The sequence below is a fragment of the Lynx rufus genome, unplaced genomic scaffold, assembly GCF_022079265.1.
Source record: "Lynx rufus isolate CCGP_SWC_20201006 ecotype Redwood Valley unplaced genomic scaffold, mLynRuf1.p SCAF_13, whole genome shotgun sequence".
Classification (NCBI taxonomy): domain Eukaryota; kingdom Metazoa; phylum Chordata; class Mammalia; order Carnivora; family Felidae; genus Lynx; species Lynx rufus.
In genome coordinates this window covers 14192108-14214883 of record NW_025814827.1, presented here as the reverse complement: position 1 = coordinate 14214883, position 22776 = coordinate 14192108, and the positions used below count along the sequence as shown (strand labels likewise).

General features: G+C 40.1%; 1 protein-coding gene across 1 annotated transcript in view; it reads right to left on the bottom strand.

Annotated features, from left to right (window-relative positions):
• The window catches only part of VPS13C (vacuolar protein sorting 13 homolog C), a 199444-nt gene extending 185492 nt beyond the window's left edge, over positions 1 to 13952 (bottom strand). The window contains exons 1-2 of the mRNA XM_047075025.1: positions 13823 to 13952; positions 608 to 651 (exon numbers count right to left, since the gene is read on the bottom strand). Coding sequence (XP_046930981.1) covers positions 608 to 651; positions 13823 to 13922 — 144 coding nt within the window. The 5' untranslated portion in view covers positions 13923 to 13952. The remainder of the gene's footprint in view (positions 1 to 607; positions 652 to 13822) is intronic.
• Positions 13953 to 22776: the final 8824 nt, after the last annotated feature.

The following is a 22776-nucleotide window of genomic DNA, read 5'->3' as shown; positions in this document are numbered from 1 at the left end:
TAATTACACCGTTCATCATGTAGAAATCCAACCAGAAGTCAAAACTAGGGTTATAAAACATATTATAGGCTGTTAGAAATCTAACCTATTAATTAATGAATAAACTCATTCTCAAGTGACTTAGTAAAATCAAGTTAAGTCCAATAGGCTAAAAGCCTAACAGGGAGGGAGGGGGAGTAGAAAATGGAAAGTTAGAATCCCCAAAAAAATCTACTCTGACGTCTTTGTACTACCATAATATTATAAGACTGGACTGTCAATGTATTTCAAAAAGACAATTATTCATTCGGTAAACTGTGAAAATCAAGCCCTTATTTACCAAAAAATTATGTAAAGACAATTCTGAAGAAAACTATTTCATATAAGACAAATGTTTTCAGTCAACTTAAGTCAGGGAAAAACATTCCACTTTCCAAAAGATACTATTTTGATCATTATGAAAAAAATTTTTTAATTTAATCTCAGAATTTCCTATAGGGAACAGTTAAACAAGCAATCCTTTTCTGAATGACTCAATCACTTTATCTGGTACCTGATATCAGACACCAAGAGTTTCTGAAAGTATACCCAAATTAACTCAAGTAATCAATATAGTTTAAAAACTTACCAGAGCATTTTCTTTTATCTGTAGGTTATCTAAAGCCACATTACCTTTTAAAAAAAAAGAAAAAGAGGAAAAATATGAAATTACAATACCAATTAGTATAACCTGTCATAATATAGTAGCAAACACTATGACACTACAGTAAGTACTAATAAGACAGTACGTAAGCAAAGCAAACTTCAACAATTGAAGAAGCTACTAACACAAAGCGTTGCTATATATGGACAATTATTAGTGATAGCATTTTTTAGGTTAGCCAAATGCAAAAGAAATTACAAAATATTTAAACTGGCCAACATTCAAATGGACAATGAGAAAGAATCTGGAGACTTTCAGACTGAAGAAATTTAGAACCAAAGAAAATATCTATCATTTTGAATGATTAAGCCAAAAACCTAAAAAAAAAAAAAAAAAAAAGAAAGACATAAGAAATGACTCTAAGAACAGATCAATTATCCTGTAACTTGGGATTCTTTTCTTAATTATGGTATTAATGAACATTTTCTACAGGTATATAATGTTGATCTTTTAAAACTCCAAACATCCTACCCTCCCAATGATTATCGTTTATGGTCCTAATGTTAACTTTTTTTTTTTTTTTTAATGGGCAACTCTACACCTAACATGAGACTCAAACTCGGGACCCCATGATCAAGAATCACATGTTCTACTGACTGAGCCAGCCAAGCACCTTTATGGTTCCAATGTTTAACTAGTCCAACTCTTCTTAAACCTACTGAGATGTTACATTATAGAAACTAAAGCCATAATGATACTGTTACATTACTCTAGTTTTAAACCCTGTACCTATATTTGTTGATAAAGGATACTTAAATATTCTTGCTTACATAAAAAAAATCCACTAAACTGCATGATTTTCTGCAGATATATATATGCATGAGTTTAAGAGTCTACATCCTCAGAATGTCAGAAATTCCATTTACATAAAAAATAATTACAAGACTAAGATTAAAGCCCCTCGTAAATATCAACCATTTTATATTTAACTGAATACTGAGGAAAAAGATTTAATTTCTTGCTTCTACTTCAAGATCACATAATAATTCCATTTCACTTAAATTCTCTAAAGGTTCATAAAACTATCATTTCAATATTAAATACAAGCATGAGTTATTCAGCTACACATTTTCTTAATCACTCATGACACATTTATATTTTTAAAAATACTATTCTTTCTATGCTATCCATAAATATTTTTCAGTCACGTAATTTTTACCCCACAGTACTTTGGAGCAAATTAAAAAGAATATTCAATTCCATTATGCCATTGTTAGAGATGTACTTTTCCCCAGATCTCAAGTTTTTTTCAAACAGACATTTATTAACCACCTACTACTAAGAGGTAGTACCTCTTAGGAACTACCTAAGAGAGTACTTCTTCTTAGGTACTGAATAGAGAAATGACAAAAATGACATCCCTGCTATTGAGGAGCTCACAGTCTAGCAAAGGAGACTAAATTTCTAAAATTTTGTAAAAACTCTATGGCATTCCAGGAGAAGAGTATACAAGATGCAAAGAAAGAGACACCTAACTGCCCAAAGAGATCAAGAACTTCCCATGAAAGTCAAGGCTAGAAGGCCAAAGAAATATTTCCTGAGTGGATACGAAAACAGGACAAACAGGAGTGCATGAGTAAGATACATTTTAGAAACCACATGTGATTTAGTGTACCTGGAGGGTTTGATAAAACAATAGGAGATAAAGTCGGAAAGTTTGGCAGGAGCCAGACTAACGAAGAGTTTTTAGGATGAAAATGAAAAGTTCAGACTGGTCACAACACAGAGATGAAATACATATAAGAAGAATGACAAAATCAGAGCTATATTTTAGAACCATTACTCTACTCTCCCTAAGAAATAACCATGGGTCTGTCCAAACAATTTAGCTGCAAGGATTTTGCAGCATTGGTTGTAACAGCAGGAAGAAATGGATGAATGGGAGAGAGGAAGTACCTAAAGAACTAAATGTCCAAGAAGGCATAAATCATAATACAGCTACAATATAGAGCAAAAAATGGAGACAGACATGGGAAAATGTTCACAAAATATTAAGTTTTTAAAAAGGTCAAAGAATGTTCAGATTGATCTAAACTGATGTAATTTAAAAAGTATATATATGCACACATACAAAGAAAACAACTGTAAGACTAGAGACCATAATGATCACAGTGGTTATTTCCATATAATAAAGTTCATTTGCTACACATGTATTTTACATTTTCTAAAATTACCTGATGAAAGCTGCAAAAAAGGAGAGAAGGTAAGAAGTCTCACAAATGGGAATAAATAAAATATTATCAGCATTATAATAGAAGGAAAGGGAAAGAATACAGGCAGTCAAGCAGCTTCTACAACACTACAGAGAAATTAAAACCTGAAACGGTAACTTCAGGATCAAAGAGGTAGAGTCAGAATAAGAAGTTATTTTATAGGTAGAAACGACAAGAGGACATCACAGACCAAATGCAGGGATAATAAAGTAGTCATGGAAAAGTGACATGTGGTTCTGGAATTGGAAAAAAAAAAAAAATCCTTAAGAAGTTGTATGTGGGGCACCTGGATGGCTCAGTCTGTTAGGCATCCTACCTCAGGGCATGATCTCATAGTTTGTGAGTTTGAGTCCCGTGTCAGGCTCTGTGCTGACAGCTCAGAGCCTGGAGCCTGCTTCAGCTTCTGTTTCTCTCTCTCTCTCCCTCTCTGCCCCTCCTCTGCTCATGCTGTCTGTCTGTCTCTCTCTCTCTCTCTCTCTCTCAAAAATAATAAACAAACAAGAAGTCTTATATGTACAAAAATTACATAGAGTAGAAACATATCCTTGGATTTAATTCTGTCAGATGATGCATTATAAATAATTACAACTGGGAACTCTATTCAAGCCAAAAGAAGTGAACTGCACAGATGCTAGTACATATTTGAAGCAATCCAAACTAGTTTAACAAGATCCAAGGACCACAGAGAGCTGCAAACTTGCTTATGAATCTGGACTGCTCTACCCAGTGACTCTCACTAGTGGGTCAAGTGTCACCAGAAGTGCTCAGAAATAATCTGCATTAGATATAAAGTATTTCTGTAACAATTATTAAAGACGCTAACTTGATGAATATAAAAATATAAATGCACTTTTAAAAAGTGTGCTGTTTCTATTACAGTGGCACTTTGGTTCTTTAAAGAAGAGATGATATTTAAATGTGAAATACTGAAAACTACCAATATGGCTAACAGACTTAGACAAGTATATTTAGAAAGTCTGACAAAAAGAGATAATAGTGATAACTGCTAACAGGTAGGATTAAGGATTTTAATTAATATTTTTTAGTATTTTCCAGTTTTTATAATAATCAGATAACAATTTTATGTTAAAATTATACAAACTAGAATAAGAAATGAAAAACAAAACAAAGGTAAATTCTTTTTATTTATTGTTTTTTTTTAAGTAATCTCTACACCCAATGTGGGGCTTGAACTCACAACTCTGAGATCAAGAGTCGCATCCTCTAGGGGGCCTGGGTGGCTCAGTTGGTTAAACGTCTGACTTTGGCCCAGTCTTGAGTTGGAGCCCAGCGTCAGGCTCTGTGCTGAGCTCTGTCATGACAGTTCAGAGCCTGAAGCCTGCTTCAGATTCTGTGTCTGTTTCCCTCTCTCTTTCTCTCTCTCTCTCTCTCTCTTAAAAATGAATAAACATTTAAAAAATAAATAAAGAGTTGCATGCTCTACCGACTGAGCCAGCCAGGTGCCCTTATAAGTTCTAAGGTCAATAGGAACACAGTATATTTTATGCACATTCCTCCTACATCTAATATCTACCTTACTTACAAGACGTGGTTTTTTTTTTTAAATCAATTTCTAGGGGCAGCTGGGTGGCTCAGTCGGTTGAGCATTGGACTTTGGCTCAGGTCATGATCTCACGGTGTGTGGGTTTGAGCCCCACATGGGGCTCTGTGTTGACAGCTCAGAGCCTGGAGCCTGTTTCAGATTCTGTGTCTCCCTCTCTGCCCCACCCCTGCTCCGGCTCTGTCTCTCTCAAAAATGAATAAATGTTTAAAAAAAAAAAACTTTTTAAATCTATTTCCGCTATGTAGAGCCTAGCAAACAAATGCATACTTCCTCTCTGAAAAATGTGAATGCTATCTAACAATAAACGTAACAATGAAATAAGAATGACACATTCAATAAATTAGTTGCACTGAAGGAGGAGCCACTGGTCCTAGTACAAAGAAAATGGGAAGAACAGCAGCATATTGCAGACAAACACCAGGTCATAAGTGCATTCATTCATTCAACCAGTGGATGAGTGTTTTACCTAGGTAAGGCATTGTGCTAATATGTACTCTTCCACTAAATCTATGTATATATCAGTTTAATAGTCTATATTGTCAGAATGCCAGAAATCCCATTTACATAAAAAATAATTGATAAGACTAAGATCAAAGCCCTTCCTACATATCAACCATTTTATATTTGACTGAATACTGAGGAAAAAGATTTAATTTCTTGTCTCTACTTCAAGATAACATAATAATTCCATCTACATGCAAATAATTTTACTGCTATAGCCAGATCAAGGGCTGAAACACAGGCCGTATCTGTGCCAAAACCTTAAATTATTTTTTAATGTTTATTTATTTTTGACAGAGACAGAGCATGAATGGGGGAGAGGCAGAGAGAGGGGGAGACACAGAATCTGAAGCAGGCTCCAGGCTCTGAACTGTCAGCACAAAGGCCAATGCAGGGCTCGCACTCATGAGCCGTGAGATCATGACCTGAGCTGAAGTCAGGTGCTTAACCAACTGAGCCACCCAGGCGCCCCTGTGTCAAATCCTTAAAATAAACAAAAAAAGAGAAAAAGAATGAATAATAATTGGAGGAGGGACAGATAAACAACACCGCCAGAAAGGAAGGCACTAAAGCCAATCCCACAATCAGGTGTCTCTAATCCCATGAAGTTCCAAAAAGACCACAGTGACAGACAAGCAGGGAAGTTCTATGAAGTGATTTCCTTTTATGATGGACTGACAGGCCTAAAGGATGACAGTAAGCAGGAAATGCAGTCTGTGTCAGAAGAGAAGGCTTCTCATTCTCACCCTATGTGATTCTCATCAATAAACCATCACATTTTAGATGAGCATACACAGCTGGGGAGTCACACATAAAATTTCAAAGTTAATTCCGAAGTGTATTTTCAGAGGTATGTTAAAGGGTAAATCCTGGACCAGAATCTATCTAATAATCCTTACTAAAGAACCAGAAGATGAAAATGACAGTGAATCTATTAAATTAGCAAATGACACCAAGGTAAGCAGAGGTGGAGTCATCACAAGAAAATAAAACAGAAATAGAAATGGTAGCTAAATTATAGAAAACAACCAAATTAGTATATTTATGAATAAAAATGAAATGGGGGTGGAACATGGATAGTTCAGTCGATTAAGTGTCTCACTTCGGCTCAGGTCATGATCTCGCACTTTGTAAGTTCGAGCCCCGCATTGGGCTCTGTGCTGACAGCTCAGAGCCTGGAGCCTGCTTCAGATTCTGTGTCTCCCTCTCTCTCTGCCCCTCCCTCGCTCACTTGCACACTCTATCAAAAATAAATAAACATTAAAAAAATTTTTTTAATGAAATGGTACTGGCATAATATGGAACAAACCTAAGTCCAAGAATGGCTTATTCAATGCATAAAGCCTACAAAATAAATGAAGAAATATAGTACTGATATTAAATACCTCTAGGCAGAAATAATTCATCTGAACTTTCACAGAAGTTTAGCTCTACCTTTCTTATGTGGCACTTAACTATATAAATATTTCCCCAACCTGCTTATAAATTCCTTACTGATTCTCCCCACAGTAAGTGCACAATGAACATTGACCTGATTCATTTAGAATGCATATTATGCTGGGGTAGGACAACTACAACAAGAACATAAAATCGTTCTACTTTAGAAAACACTCTCTGATCTATAACATTTCTTGATCCTCACAGTCTCCCAATGAAGGAGACAGGACACAGACATCAAACAAAAGAAAACTGAGGCTTAGGGAGGTTAAATGGCTGGCATAAGGATACTATGTTAACCTAATAAGTGATAGAGCCAGGGCTCAAACTTTCTGATGCCCAATGTTTTGCTCAGAACATCACACTATCTTTCAAAGAGCAGAAGAGAATGGGCAGACAATTTTAATTCAGAAGATAATTCTATCTCTCTTGTGCTTACACAAACACTGAGATGCCTGTATAGATGGTGGATCCATTTTTGGTCTCTGCATTTTAAGAGTATGAAAAATCCAAAACCAAAAAGGGAAAATAAAATCAGACAACTAATGAGGACATAACCACAAAGGAAGGACAGAGTCAGAAGACGGCATTGCAAAATGGTTATTTTAGAACTTTTTAAAAAGCTGCGTTTGCAAAAACAAAAGACAGAAATTCATAAGGTATAACTATTCAGAACCATAAAGATCTTTAAACCTAATTCCCTCTCACTTTACATGAAAAAACTGAAGGCTAAGGAGATTAGGTAATGTATCTAAGATTATACAGTTAATGTGTAGCAGTGCTAAGAATAGAACCTATGTCTCCTGACTCCCTGGTCGATGTTCTTAATATAAAACACAGATATTAAATCAAACTGTTATTAAAAACAAACAAAAAACCCCAACAAACAAAAATGCCATGCCTTACTCCATGAAACTATCTTTGCATACTGTAAAATAATGAAAAAAGAATATGCAGTGCTATATATTTGGTTTTTATTTCCTTTATGTATCTATCACAGGCTCACTATTTATTTGATAGTATATCAAAATATTCAGACACTTTCATTCTCCAAGAAAGTGAGCTAAACTAAATGACTGAACAATCTTTCAAGCATGAAACAAATTATTTTAGTAACCATTGTTTCAGTAAAGAATACTGAAGAAACTATGGTAGCAATTCATTCCAATTGAATCTTTCGATTCAACCCACATTAACTTAGTTAATGCAGACTCTTTTTTTTTTCCAGTTTTATTTATTTATGTAATCTCTACACCCCATGTGGGCACTTGAACTCACAACCCCGAGACCAAGAGTCACATGCCATTCTGACTGAGCCAGCCAGGTGCCCCAGCAGATTCCTTTTAATCGTTCACAGAGACTTTGTCTTGAGAGAGAGGGGAAAAGGAAAAAGTTAACTCTTATTCTTTCCATTTCCCTATTAAAACAGAAAGTCTTGGCAACGAAAGGCAGAAAGCTGCCAGATTAAGGCTAAACTTTCTCCCTTTCAGGAAGGCAGACCTTCCTAGCAGAACGGTTGCCAAAGTACTAACTTCCTGTTTTATTTCTAGTAAAGGGGTGTATTTTTAATTTATGATGTTATTTAAATGTGTGGTAAGGTTATTTTCAACTTAAGTGTTTTAAGCATTGCTTTAATTGATAATAACTGAGCATAAATATATTATAATTCAACTATGTGTTATTTTATATGCTATAGGACAGGCTACTGAGAAATGGCCTTCACTGTACCAAGTGCTGGCTGGGAAGAAAGGGCTAAAATAAAAACTCCTCTACAAGTTTAGAAATATCTAGATACTGTTATGTTTTATCAAGGTACAAAAGAACCAAAGAGACCTTCGATTTCTTGCATTCTACAGCTACCTGTCAAGACAATGTAACATACTAGATAGATTTGGATTTGCAAATATCAGCATGAGGCTGGAACTTCATTTATCTTGTCACATTTTGTGACTGTGACTCTTTGCTCACTATTTTGAGTGAAAAACAAAGAGGAAAGATACTGTGATTACGATATTCATTATCTAATGAAGGAGATCTCTCAGCTCTGGCTTTGTTCAAATCACTAAAGTTGAAAGCCAGAAGAGATGACCTTGTCTAACCCTCTCATTTGCAGATAAGAAAATAGTGGCGACTGGTTAGTGACTTGCCAAAAGCCACACAACTAGGCAGTACCACAGATGGAATTATATCCCCAGGTTTCCTTCTTCCTTGTGCTGCTCTGCTCCAACAGTATCTGGCAGCTGATGGAAGAGTGTCAGGCGTGAGGTGAAGGACAGTACGGTAATCAGCACAGACTCAGCCTGGTTTGCAGAACCACAAACTGTGGGCACTCCACCTGGCTTCTTCCTCTGATCACCATAGCCACCCCTTGCATCCAACACATCATAGCCTCTATATATACTCTGCATGTCAAATGGGAGTGAGAATTCTGAATGAAGGATTTTCCTGCTGACTTTCCACAGTAAATCAGCTTTGAAAAATCAAATTAACAAAGGTTCTACACTGCAACAATACTCCTTAAAGCAAGTTGCAAAAGATATGGTATTTCAACATACCTTTTCAAATACATGTTACTCTTAAAACAATTACATCCTGGACACAGCTCAAATAGCTAAGGGCTGTGCAATTTATCTTCAGGTACCAGATTGTGGGGAACAAAAACCCAGACAAACCTTCACTATTTGCATAGGCAGCAACATGCCCACCACACACTTTTTCTGAACCTTTGAAAACCTGACTTACAAACCACCTGGCAGATAATATTAGTATTTAAGTGTAACTTCAAATGCAAATGGATTTTTTATTCTTTTAAGAGGTTTGGAAAAGAAATGTTTACATGTGTTGTGCTACCTCTATACCAAATCGTCACACTACTGTCATACTACTGTCACACATAATCACACAGATTATGAAAACCCTGAAGTCTGAAGCCTAGAGGAAACATACTCATGAAAATAAAACAAAGCAGGCTATTTTCCATAACTCAGCTAGGTTTATCACTATCAATATTAACATTTTAACAATTAGAATTACAAACGGTTTTCACATCATTTACATCACATAGTGTTATTTACCCCATTTTGCAGATAAGGAAACTGAGGCTTAAAGAATTAAAACGTTTTGCCCATGGATCCCACAACTAGTAAATAAGCAGGGCCTAATTTTCCTGTAACAGCAAGAATTTTTAAAGATCATTCTCCTTAAATCCCTATTTAAAAACACAGGAATTTCTTGGCATTAGAAAAAATAAGAGGAAAAGAATAAGAAAAAAAGCTTTTAATAAAAACAGGAAAAAAAAAAGTTTTGGCAGGGGGAAGGGGAGGCAGTCGACTCTAATTTAAAGACAATATCCACAATAAACTTCCCGATTCTAGACTTTCAAATAAAATTTCCCCATCCTTCTTACTCTACAACATTTTATTTATTGTGTATTTCACTGTGTCTATGCATGTACGAATATATGCATGCTACAATCCTTTGCAAATTGTTTATACAATATTTTAATTTTTAAAACTACTTCCTGGTATCATGGAAAGATTTTTCATTTTTACCAACATGATACCTCTCAATCACTTAAGACCTCTGTTTCTGTCTTAAGTTACAAATTTTATAAGGCATATACATCCTCTAAGTACTTTTTCACTTCTTACTACAACTTGTTCAGCACCCAGAAGTTCTCTTTAAAAATGCAGAAGGTAATTTCAATATTCTCCTTAGACCAGTTACTCAAAAAACATTTTGGGCTGGATCATTCTTGGTTGTGGAGAGCTGTCCTGTGCATTGTACAATGTAGCGGTATGCCCGCGGTCTACCCACTAGATCTCAGTAGCATACCTCCAGCCCTCAGTGTAACAATCAAAAATGTCTCGGACACTGCCAAATATTCCTTCAGGGCAAACTCATTTCCAGCTGAAAAATCACTGCTTTCGCCTGGTCAAATACTCCAGTTAAGAAGTATCAATTTGGTTTCCCATTTATGTCTAAAGAAAATTAAGATCAGCCCTGTGAAATTTTTACAGGTTGAATTCTTTTCTCAGGATGTGAAAATATAACAATAAAAAAAAAATGCAAACAGCCTAACTCTATGACACATAAACCTTATTTATAAAGCAGTCTCCAAATAAGATTATATACAATTTTCAATTCTTTATAAAACTTGTATCACGGATGTCATAAATATCAGCTTATTTCATTAATATACCAACCTGTTTACCACAAAAAGTTAAATTAAATTAAAATATTAATTTAAAAAATTAATTAAATTATTTCTTTAGGAATATTTTCAGAGGATAGAAATACTCAACATATATTTTGCCTTTAAGAGGACAATTAGTGTTATAAAAAATATATTGAATAATAACCGTAAAAGCTTCCTTTATAAACCACAGAAATAAAAGGTGGCAAAATTTTATAGAAGCAGAGATGTGGGTTGATAAGGCTAAGAGAATTACTGAGTGGACTTCAAGTGGATACAGTTTATTTTCTCAGGCCTGTTATAAAAGGGATATTGGCCACTGACAGCATACCTCATCTCAAAGAAACAAAATGAGATCTCAGAAAAAAAATTTGCTTTTCTACATTCCATCAAAAAAGAGAGGAATAGGGGCGCCTGGGTGGCTCAGTCTTGGTTAAGCGTCTGACTCTTGTTATTGGCTCAGGTCATGATCTCACAGTTTTTGAGTCTGAGTCCCACATCCGGCTCTGCGTGGACCCTGAAGAGCCTCTTTGGGACTCTCTCCCCACCCCCACCTCCACCCCATCCCACTCACTCTCGCTCTCTCTCTCTCTCTCTCTCTCAAAATAAATAAACTTAAAAAAAAAAAGGAGTAAATGACATAATATTGTGGCATTTTAATTTCAGATGTGAAAAGTTCAAAATCCCCAGCTAGCCTACATCACAATTTCTTAGCAAAAACACGTGCAACTAGAATCACAGAGTATTGGCACTGGAAGGCCCCTTAGATGTTATCTATCCCAACTTCCAATTTTTAAGTAAAAGAAAAGTAAGATTTCGTAGAGAAGAAATCTTTCATCCATCTATAAACTTTATTTCTTTAAAAATAATCTGAGGTAAATAGGACACAATGTTACATACTGGTAGATGATTCTGAGTAGCGACCGCAAAGGACTATTACATTATCTGGCGTCATTATTTTTTTCTTTTAAACTTAAAATAAAGGGGCGCCTGGGTGGCTCAGTCAGTTAAATGTCCGAATTCGGCTCAGGTCATTATCTCACAGCTCATGAGTTCAAGCCCCGCGTCAGGCTCTGTGTTTAGAGCCTAGAGCCTACTTTGGATTCTGTGTCTCCTTCCCTCTCTGCCCCTCCCCCCCCCCCCAAAAAACAAACATTAAAAAAAATTTTTTAAGTTTAAATTAAGATGAGGCCGAGTAAGGTTAGTGGCTTGTCCAACACAACACCCTAGAATCCAGGTTTCTAAATGCTTTCCTAAATCCTAAATTCCTAAATAAAGTTTAGACTAGAAGCAATAATTTGCATTTGACAGTATGAAGAAAGCGTTGATTCCTGCAGAAGGCACTGGATATTTAATTCCTTACATGTCTCTTTCTCTCCTTCTCTTGCATTATATTAATGTTGCAGGAGGGCATGTAAACAAAGGGGGTAGTGTTGGGCAAACCACAACTGAACCAGTCAAATGATCAGCAACCTATTCAAAGGAGGCTCCTTCACAACCTAGGGCAGCACTCATGCTTCTGTAACACTGCCCAATATAAATATATGGTTCACATACGTAATTATATGTTTTAGGAAACAAGTTTTTTTTGTTTTTTTTTTTTTAAAGAGGGGACACCTGGGTGGCTTAGTTGCTTGAGCATCTGACTTCAGCTCAGGTCATGCATGGTTTTAGGGTTTTTGAGTTCCAGCCCCACATCAGGCATCAGGCTCCTTGCTGTCCACAAAGACCCTGCTTCAGACCCTCTGTCCCCTTCTCTCTGGCCCTCCCCTGCTTGCGTGCTCTCACTCTCTCTGAAAAACGCCAAAACATTAAAACATTTGGGGGGAGGGCACCTGGGTGGATCAGATAAGCATCTGACTTATGCTCAAGTCATGATCTCGGGGTTCATGCGCTGGAGCCCTGCGTGGGGTTCTGTGCTGACAGCTCAAAGCCTGAAACCTGTTTCAGATTCTGTGTCTCCCTCTCTCTCTGCTCCTCTCCCACTCACTCTGTCTGTCCCTCGCTTCCAAAATTAAACATCAAAAAATAATAATTTAAATTTTTTTAAATTTTATTTTAAAAAAGGAAAAAGGGGGAAATGAACTTTGATAATGTATTTAAGCCAATATAATCCAATATTATTTCAACGTATAATCAACATAAAAGATTGAGGTATTACACTCTTTCTCCTACTGAGTATTTTCAAAACTCCATGTTGTATTTACAGCAAGTCTCAGTTGGCAGTAACTACACTTCAAGGGCCTAACAGCCAGAGCGGCTAGTGGTTACCCCATCCGACAGCGTGGGTCTTTCACTTTAGGTTGACTCAATGAAAAGGCAGTTCCATCCATCTGAGTGGTTCTTTGGATTTCCTTCCCAAGCTGACAAAATTCTCAAGTCTTTTGTAGAGTGAAAAGTATTCCCAAGAGCCCCAAAGCTTAATATGCATAATCAGTGCAAATGACTAATCTCTCCGAAGAGTATGCAAGCATACTACTTACTGTCTACTTCTACGCACACAAGGTTGAGGAGAGAAACGCCGGGGTACATTTTGGGGCATGCATCTAATTGATGATGATGCCAGATGTCGCCTGAATTATTTTTTTCCGTCGTCCAAAATAAAACTGAAAGTCAACTTACTGGGGTGAAGTAAATATTAAGGGAAGAAGTCGTTTTCTCAAAAGCTGAAAGTATTAATAGTAAGAAGCCCATACGAACAGGCCTTTCGTCCCAAATCCTGCAATCCTAAAGAGAAGAAACCCAGTTCCTGCTCATCAACAACTGCCAAGAGAAGGCAACTGTGAAACGCAATTTCCTTTTACTTCTTCCTTGGTGCCACTTTATTAGAGCGTGTGTAACCACGCAGCAGTCTCCACTGCACAGGGTGCGGGAGAAGAAAGGTTTCTTCAGGAAGGCAGCGAGAGGACCCTGCGAGGTGGGCAGAGGGCGGGACAGGGCAGGGGGACCGCCTCGGGGACGCGAAAGCTGGGAACGCGGGCAGCGCGAGCGCGACCCTGCCGCATCTCCCCACCCCAGGCGGGTACCCTGGCCCCCGTGGCGGTGGCACAGGCCTCCCGGCACCCCGCACCTGCCGTCCGGGGAAGGGGGCCCCGCCGAGCGCCCTCCCCGGAGGCGGAGTCTCGGGCGGCGAAGGGAGCCCGGCCCGGGTTGGAGCCGGGCGGGAAGAGCCCGCGGCGTAGGCCCCTCCGCCAGCGCGGGCAGCCTGCCATGCACGCCCCCTCGCTTACCGCCCCAGATCCCCAGCTTCAGCTGGGACTTGTTCAGGTTCTCCACATAGTCCCCCAAGAAGCGGTTTAGCAGGTCCGCGACCACCGACTCCAGCACCATCGTGCGACCGAGGCACCGGGAGAGGGAGGAGCCGGAACCGCCCGGCGCAGCTGAGGGCGGAGACCCGCGCCGCGAACGACAGCCCCGCGGGCGCCGGCCCGCCCTCGCGCCGCGCGCGTGACCCGGGTTGTGCGCATGCGCGCCGCCGCCGCTGCCGCCTGGACCCGAAGGATGCGGGAGCCCTGCAGCAATCTGGCTGCTTCTCGGCAGCCGCGGCCCTGGCCACCCGAGGGAGGGCGGAGGAGAGACGGGGAGGCCGCCTTTGGCCTGCCTCTGCGGCAGTGCCGGAGGCCCCAGAGGAGGAAGATGTTAGCGAAAACGAAGGGCAGGAGTTACTGAGCACAGCGACATCTTTGTGGCCGCTGTTGGCCTGCCGTCGCCTCCCGTGGACCTCAGGTCCGCAGAGCTCGCCGTCCTGGGCGAAAGCAGCTCCCCAGCGCCTCGCCTCCAGCCGAACCGACCCTCTCAGGCCCCGTATGCACCCTGAGCGCCTCCTGTGTAACCACATGTTCACCTGTGGGGCAGGTGGGGAAAAGGAGACCCTGCACCCTTGTCCTGCTACATTAACCCCACCTGGGGCAACATCTGCGTTTCTTTTTGCTTCTTGAAACTTTTAAATATTTTTTTTTTTTATTGGGGCGCCTGGGTGGCTCGGTCGGTTAGGCCTCCGACTTCCGCTTCGGTCTGGATCTCATAGTTTTGCTTGGAGTTGGGGCCCCGCATCGGGCTCTGTGCTGACAGTGGGGAGCCTGGAGCCTGCTTCGGATTCTGTGTCTCCCTCTCTCTCTCTGTCCCTCCCCTGCTCACGTTCTGTCTCTCTCTCAAAAATAAAATGAACATTAACAAAAAAAACTTTTTAATTTTTTGTTATTTATTTATTTTTTTATTTTTGAGAGAGTGTGTGTGAGCCGGGAATAGGGCAGAAGAGAAAGGGAAACAGGATCCGAAGGGGGCTCTACGCTGACGGCAGACAGCCCTATGCGGGGCTTAAACTCACCAACAAGGACATCATGACCTGAGCAGAAGGTGGAAGCTCAACCGACTGAGCCACCCAGGCCCGTGGAAATTTTTAATTATTTAAAAGTGGAAGGAGGGTGAACAGAACGCCATCGTAGGATGAAAGATAAAATGGCTACCGAACATGCATTTTGTTCTTATCTTTCTCGTTTTCAGTAAGTATGGGTTAGCTATGGGTTAGTATGTCATTTTCTTACATACTACCATTGAACTGTTTCTAGTGTGGCAAAGACATGGAAAGTGGGGCTTTTATAATGCAAGGACTCTGTACCTTAATAAAATTTGGGGCTCCTGGGTGGCTCAGTCGGTTAAGCGTCCGACTTTGGCTCAGGACAGGATCTCGAGCCCCACGTCCGGCTCTGTGCTGGCAGCTCAGAGCCTGGAGCCTGTTTCAGATTCTGTGTCTCCCTCTTTCTCTCTCCTCCCCCGCTCATGCTCTGTGTCTCCCTTCTCAAAAATAAGTAAACGTTAAAAAAAATTCTTTTAAATAAAATTTAACCACCCATTGACAAACCAGTTCTCTTTAGGAACCTGGGCATTTTCTAAAATATATTTCAAAAAGCTGTTGAGATACAGTGAACAGAAATAAACCTAAGAAATGCTAAGATTATTTGTAGTCACAAGCATTTATTAACTGTTTTGCTATGCATAATGTTTGAAAAACTATGTATGAATTGTTCCTAAACAACTGTCAACTGAATACTTGTGTCCCCATTCTAAATTCATGTTGAAATCCTAACCCCCATTGTGATGGTATTGAGAGGTGGGGCCTTAGGGTGGTGATCAGGTCATTATGTAATTAAGAAGACTCCTCATGAGTGGAATTAGTACCCTTATAAAAAAGACACAGCCCCCACCCAGCCACATGGGGCACCTGGGGGTGGCTCAGTCGATTAAGCGTCTGAGTCTTGATTTCGACTCAGGTCATGATCTCATGGTTCGTGGGTTTGAACCCTGCTTCGGGCTCTGTGCTGATAGGAGCCTGCTTGGGATTCTTTCCCTCCCTCTCTCTCTCTCTCTGTCCCTCCCCCATCTTCTCTCTCTCTCTCTCTCTCAAAATAAAAAAAAGACCCCCCCCCTCAAAAAAAAAAGACACCAGAGAGCTCCCACACCCCTTCTGCCATGTGAAGACACAGCAAAAAGATGGCCGCCTATAAACCAGGAAGTGGTCCACACCAGAGTTTTAATCTCCTGGCACCTTGATCTTAGACTTCCATTCTTCAGAACTGTGAGAAATAAATTTGCATTGTCTTTAAACCACACAGTCTATATGGTATTTTATTATAGCATCCTGAATGGACTAAGACAGGATCAAAAAGAAAAATCACTTATTAAAATCAAAATCCATTGGAGAAGAAAATCAAAATCAAAATGACTACAATTAGTATTATGTAAAATGGATGTAAAAGGAAGAACCAATACTAACCAGTACTATCAGTACCCACTTCCATTCTCCACTCCTACACACAGAAAATTAATCCTTAACCATTTAGTTCTCCTTGCTCAGTCACCCTGACCAAATACCTAGGAGGCACTTTGCACTTCTTTCCTTCACCATCTGCAACCAATTAAAAGCCAAACCGCTCTATTCTGCCTTTGCCACATTTCCTAAATTCTTCAGTCTCACCTGGAGCACGCAATCACCTCCTAACTGGCCTCCATTTTTTCCCCCTCTCCATCTACACACTGCCACCAGAGCGAGTTTCCCAAAGCACAGGTGAACTCAAGTTAGTAACCTGCTCAAAAATACCCAATAAGTTTCCAGTGTTCAGAACGCCCTCCTCCATCTGTCCCCAAGATATTTCTAGTCCACACAACTTCCTCCAACAATCCCTCTTCCCTTGTACACTCGCACCAACTATGCACTGAGGGGAAAGCAAATAAACAATATTATGTTCCGGTTGGAATAGGTATGCACCATAGAACGGTTAAGAAGCAAACAATGTAAGCATTTATGAATCACAGTGCAAGATGACAGGGAAGATGCCACAGGCAGAATAGTGGGGTCAAGCAAATGGAACAGAAAGCTTAATCTGCTGGGAGAAGTGGGCAGTACTAATCCTTGTATAATAATAATTCCTTGCACTTCTATGGTACTTTACACTTTTGAAAGAATGTGTGTGCTTTTATATGTCTTGTTCCATTTTATTAATAATCAGTGATAATTCATGAACTATCATGAATTATAAGGAAGTTTTCATGTAACCTTAAAAAAAATCTGTGAGATAAGTAAAATGCAGGTAGTAGTTTTGGCCCCATTTTACAAGAAAATTAAAGTCAGGGATATTAAACAATTTACCCCAAATTACACAGCAGGTATTAATTTCCTTTAGCTCCCCGAACATTGCCACCCTTTTGTCTTTCAATAATTATAGTTAAATAACTGCTAGGCTGGTAGTAATTCTCAGAGATCTTACTTTGAAACGTTAATGAAAGAATAGAAAACCTCAGAGTGGAAAATTCAGCTCAAAATTGGCAGTATAAATAATGCTATTACCATATAATATAAAAAGCCTTTAAATTTTAATATTTTCCTTTTAAAATGTGTTTTGAAGGTTTGATTATGTGCATACAGTAATGTCCCAAATCATACATACTTCTTGAAGAAATCAGATATTTACAGTCCTAATCCAAAACAAACAAATGTAAAGAAACACCATTAGCACTCTGATATATAGCACTCCACCCAAAGGAATTTGGATACAGAGGTTTAAAGATAACGAACACTGTAGTAATTATAGTTCTTACCTTCATTCTGGCTTAAGAATAACGCAGACAACAAAGGCAATTGCAAAAGTAAATGGCAATGTGGGATTGAGCTATAAAAACAGGTGAGCAAAATGACAGGTGAGTAATTTCTGTTAAAAATGAAAGTCAGACTTTTCTAAGGAAGACATCCAGACGGCCAACAGGCACATGAAAAGATGCTCAACGTCACTCCTCATCAGGGAAATACAAATCAAAACCACACTGAGATACCACCTCACGCCAGTCAGAGTGGCTAAAATGAACAAATCAGGAGACTATAGATGCTGGCGAGGATGTGGAGAAATGGGAACCCTCTTGCACTGTTGGTGGGAATGCAAACTGTGCAGCTGCTCTGGAAAACAGTGTGGAGGTTCCTCAAAAAATTAAAAATAGATCTACCCCATGACCCAGCAATAGCACTGCTAGGAATTTACCCAAGGGATACAGGAGTGCTGATACATAGGGGCACTTGTACCCCAATGTTTATAGCAGCACTCTCAACAATAGCCAAATTATGGAAAGAGCCTAAATATCAACTGACGAATGGATAAAAATGATGTGGTTTATATATACAATGGAATACTACTTGGCAATGAGAAAGAATGAAATCTGGCCTTTTGTAGCAACACGGATGGAACTGAAGGGTATCATGCTAAGTGAAATAAGGCAGAGTAAGACAGATACCATATGTTTTCACTCATATGTGGATCCTGAGAAACTTAACAGAAGACCATGGGGGAGGGGAAGGAGAAAAAAAAAAGTTACAGAGAGGGAGGGAGGCAAACCATAAGAGACTCTTAAATACTTAGAACAAACTGAGGGTTGATGGGGGGTGAGGGGAAAGTAGGTGATCGGCATTGAGGAGGGCACCTGTTGGGATGAGCACTGGGTGTCGTATAGGAACCAATTTGACAATAAATTATATTTAATTAAAAAATAAATTAAAAAAAAATGAAAGTCAGGGGTGGGGTGCCTAGGTGGCTCAGTTGGTTAAGTGTCCCACTCTTGATCCCGGCTCACGGTTTGTGAGATGGAGCCCCATGGTGGGTTCCTGGCTGACTGCATGGAGCTTGCTTGGGATTCTCTCTCTCTCTCTCTCTCTCTCTCTCTCTCTCTCTCTCTGTCTCCCACTGGCTGTCATGTGCTCTTTCATTCTCTCTCTCAAAATAAATAAGTAAACTTAAAAAAATAAAAGTCAGGGGCGCCTGGGTGGCTCAGTAGGTTGAACATCTTACTCTTGATTTCGGCTCAGGTCATGATCTGAGGGTCAAGGGATCAAGCCCCCAGTGGGGATCCATGCTGAGCATGGAGCCTACTTAAGGTTCTCTCTCTCTCCCTCTCCCCTCTCCCCTCTCCCCTCTCCCTGGCTCACTCTAGAACTCTCTCTCTCTCTCTCTCTCTCTCTTAAAAAAACAAACAAAAAACAGAAGTCAAAATTAGGAATACTTGTGAAAAATTAACAATTCTTGCTTAAAAACTGAAAAATAAATTCTCACTTCACATTGCCTCATACCCACATGCTATTTGTTAACCTTTCATTGAGAGAAGCAAAAAGGATTTGGGGGGGGGGAAAGATGGAGGAGAAAGCTAGAGAATAACCTAACACCATGGACTGTCAGAAAAGTTAGGAAGATTAGCTGTCAGAAAGCACTGGAGTGAATTGGAGAAATTTGAGAGCCAGAGGAAAACAAAACAAATATGGCTAACCCAAACCCCTCATTTGACAGCCTCGTATGGTAGATATTGTTACCCTCACTTTACAACTTAGACTCAAAGAGGTTAATTAATTTGCCCACTGTCCCATAGCTAAAAAGTTGCATAACAGATTTCAACCTAGGACAGATTTACTCCAAAGTCTGTATTTCTTCGCCTCTAAATCATTTCTCATTCTCTGGTGCTTTTTTCCTTTCTCCCACTACAACACAGCTTTGCTTAACTTCTCAGATTGGGAGCCTCACCATTTTAACCAAGGACTCTCTGGGCTCTCACTTGCAGAGCTAACAGCCTCTTGTCTCCTGGGAAAAGTTGAGTCCAAACATATGCATGTGACCCTCAAGTATATAATTCAGCAATCATTCTCCCATAGATTTAGCACGGCCCCCCAAAATTTTGGCCAGGCATCGAGAGGATACAAAGACAAAGAGTAGCTAGTCAAGGGCATGGCAAGGCCAGCGACCCACCAACACTGCCCCGCTACCAAGATTAAGTATATAAATCCTGTTGAATAGTTTCTTCTCACTCCTGCCTCAGCTAGACAGAATTCAAATATTCCATCATTGCTCCTCTGATAGACGTCTATAGCTGATGTGATCTTGTACAGCCTGAATCCACCTGCCTAGTATGGTGGCCGAAATCCAAGAAGCATTCAGTAAATATTGCTTTGAACGAATAAATGAACTAACGAGCATTTGTTCTCTTCTATAACAACAAATATAAAATCAGACATCATATAGGTCAGGCTGCAAGCTAACCTCTTCGTATGCATGATCTTATTATGCATGACGTATTATGACAACCCTACAGGTACAAACTATTATCAGAAAGGGTGAGGGAGCTCTCATAGGTCTCTTTTATGCCGTAATTAATTTCATTACCTCTCAAAGGTTCCACCTACTATTGTACATTTGATAGCGGCTTAGAAAGGCTAAATAACTTGCTCAGTTGACATAATAAGGAGCCTTTCTATAATCAAAACAAGATCTGACTTCAGACCCAGTTTTCTCAACCATAGCACTCAACCTCTCTTCTATTTAAAAAAAAAAAAAAGTTTAATGTTTATCTATTTTTGAGAGAGAGAGAGAGAGACCAAGTGCAAGTGGGGGACGGGCAGACAGAGAAGGAGACACAGAACTTGAAGCAGGCTCCAGGCTCTGAGCTCTCAGCACAGAGCCTTACACTGAGCTCGAACCGCAAGATTATGACCTGTGCTGAAGTCAGACACTTAACCGACTGAGCCACCCAGGCGCCCCGCCTCTCTTCTATTTTTATTATTTTTAATAATCACCACTTCTTTTTAAAATTTTTAAATGTTTATTTATATTTGAGAGAGAGAGAGAGAGAGAGAGACAGTGCGTGAGCAGGGAAGGGGCAGAGAGAGAGAGAGGGAGACACAGAATCCGAAGTAGGCTCCAGGCTCTGAGCTATCAGCACAGAGCCTGACTCAGGGCTTGAACTCAAGAGCCACAAGATCATTCATGACCTGGGCCAAAGTCAGTTGCTCAACCAACTGAACCACCCAGGCACCCCTAATAATCACCACTTCTGTGCATTTAGCACTTACCATGTTCTAGGCACAATGCTAAATATTTTACATTATTACATTCATTTAATTCCCAAAGCAACTCATTTATGCCCACTAATGTGTATTATTTCCTCAATTTCCCATCACTATGCGAACTTGATAAGTTACTAGGAATAATCACCAATTTACAGGTTTGTGTGACAATTCTAGAGACTATATGTAAATCATCAAGCACAGTGTTGTGCATGTATATGCTGGAAACAAAATGCACATGCCCCATCCTACAACCGCCTTTGGATGGATTCAATTCACTGAACAATATTTTGTTTAATTATTTAACATTATTTGTAAAAGCTATTAACTACCAAGGCAGTGTCTTAAGTAGAAATAGCATACACTCAAATGCTGAACCAAATGCTTCAGATCTCTTTTAATCTGAGCTAGTTGGAAGCAGTTCTCTTACAGAATGAACACAGGTCAGTTTTCAAATGGAAGAAAAACAGTATCCCAGGTGGGTACAGCCTGGAAAGGCCAGAGGTGGTTGTGTGCCTTCAAAGGAATGTTCCAACAGCACAATTATATGCAGGAGTATATTTTCCCAAGCAAAAATCAGCACCCATGGCTTAAGAAGTGAGTTGTGATTTTTTTTTAATTAAGGTATAAGATACACACAATCTTATAAGCAAGCTTAATTGTATTCCAAGAGATTTTTTTTTAACATACGTAAACACCTATGTAACCTCACCCAGATCAAGATAGGAATTATTTTCAGCATCCCATAAGGTTCCTGTGCCCAGAGTGGCTTATAATTAACAGGGGAAATACTTTTAAAATCAAGACCGAAAACCAGAAAGCAGGTAAGAAATTCCGAAGGCTGGCTTTGGGGAATGGGGATGATATTAGGTAAGAACAAGAAAAACACGACTCTTATCTTCTTTTAGTGATGGGTGCATTCACATTCATATGTGGGCCAATCCTCCTAATGACTCTCTATACAGTGAACATGCATTCCTTTCTGCACGTGAGGAAACAGAAACCTGTTTAGGGTTCCTGAGAATAACACCCCCACCAGATGCGGGGAAGGGAAGAAACTCAAGTCTTGAAATTTGCGCAGTCGACCTATCCTCCTGGCAGAGCTGAAGGCGGGGCGTCAGGTTACAGAGCAGGACCTCTCGCGCCCGCCCATTGGCCAGCGCTCAGGGCCCAGGGTATAAAAGCTCAGACCGGCTGTCCTAGATCCGCGGTGCTGAATCCCGCCTCGTACGCTTTGAATCTACCGGAGGTGGCGCTACTCTCTGGCTCGGTGCCTCTGGCAGAACCGTGCGGACAACCGTCAGACACCGGACTCCAGCTACGCTAAGAGGGTTCCACGCATCCTTGTTTAACTCGCCTAGCCGCAAGCCGTGAGTCCTAGAGGGGATAATAATTGTTTTAATTCTCGCTGAGGACTAGAGTGCAATAATCCAAGGATTCGGGAGGCGATTGCACAAGGAAAGCGCCTCTTGGCATTGACCACAGCGCGACCAAAGTTGGAAGCCAACATTTTGATAATCTCCGCCTTAGGCCAGCGAAGGAGGATCGAGATTAAATCAACAAGCCCCGAAGTGTACATGACTACTAGAGACGAGAGAAGAACGATTGTTTTGCAGTCATTGAAACACAGCTTGCAATAGCCTGAGTGGCAGTTTGCCTTGTCCCACGGAGGCAGGAGAAAGCACCCCTAAAGTAGAAAACAAGACACGGGAATTGCTGCGCCTCGCAGGGCTCCCTCTGACTAGGGTACCCTTGCGAAGTGCAAGCCGACCAGCACCAGCACAAGGTTGCTCCGGTTCCCGTACCCGCCTCCTT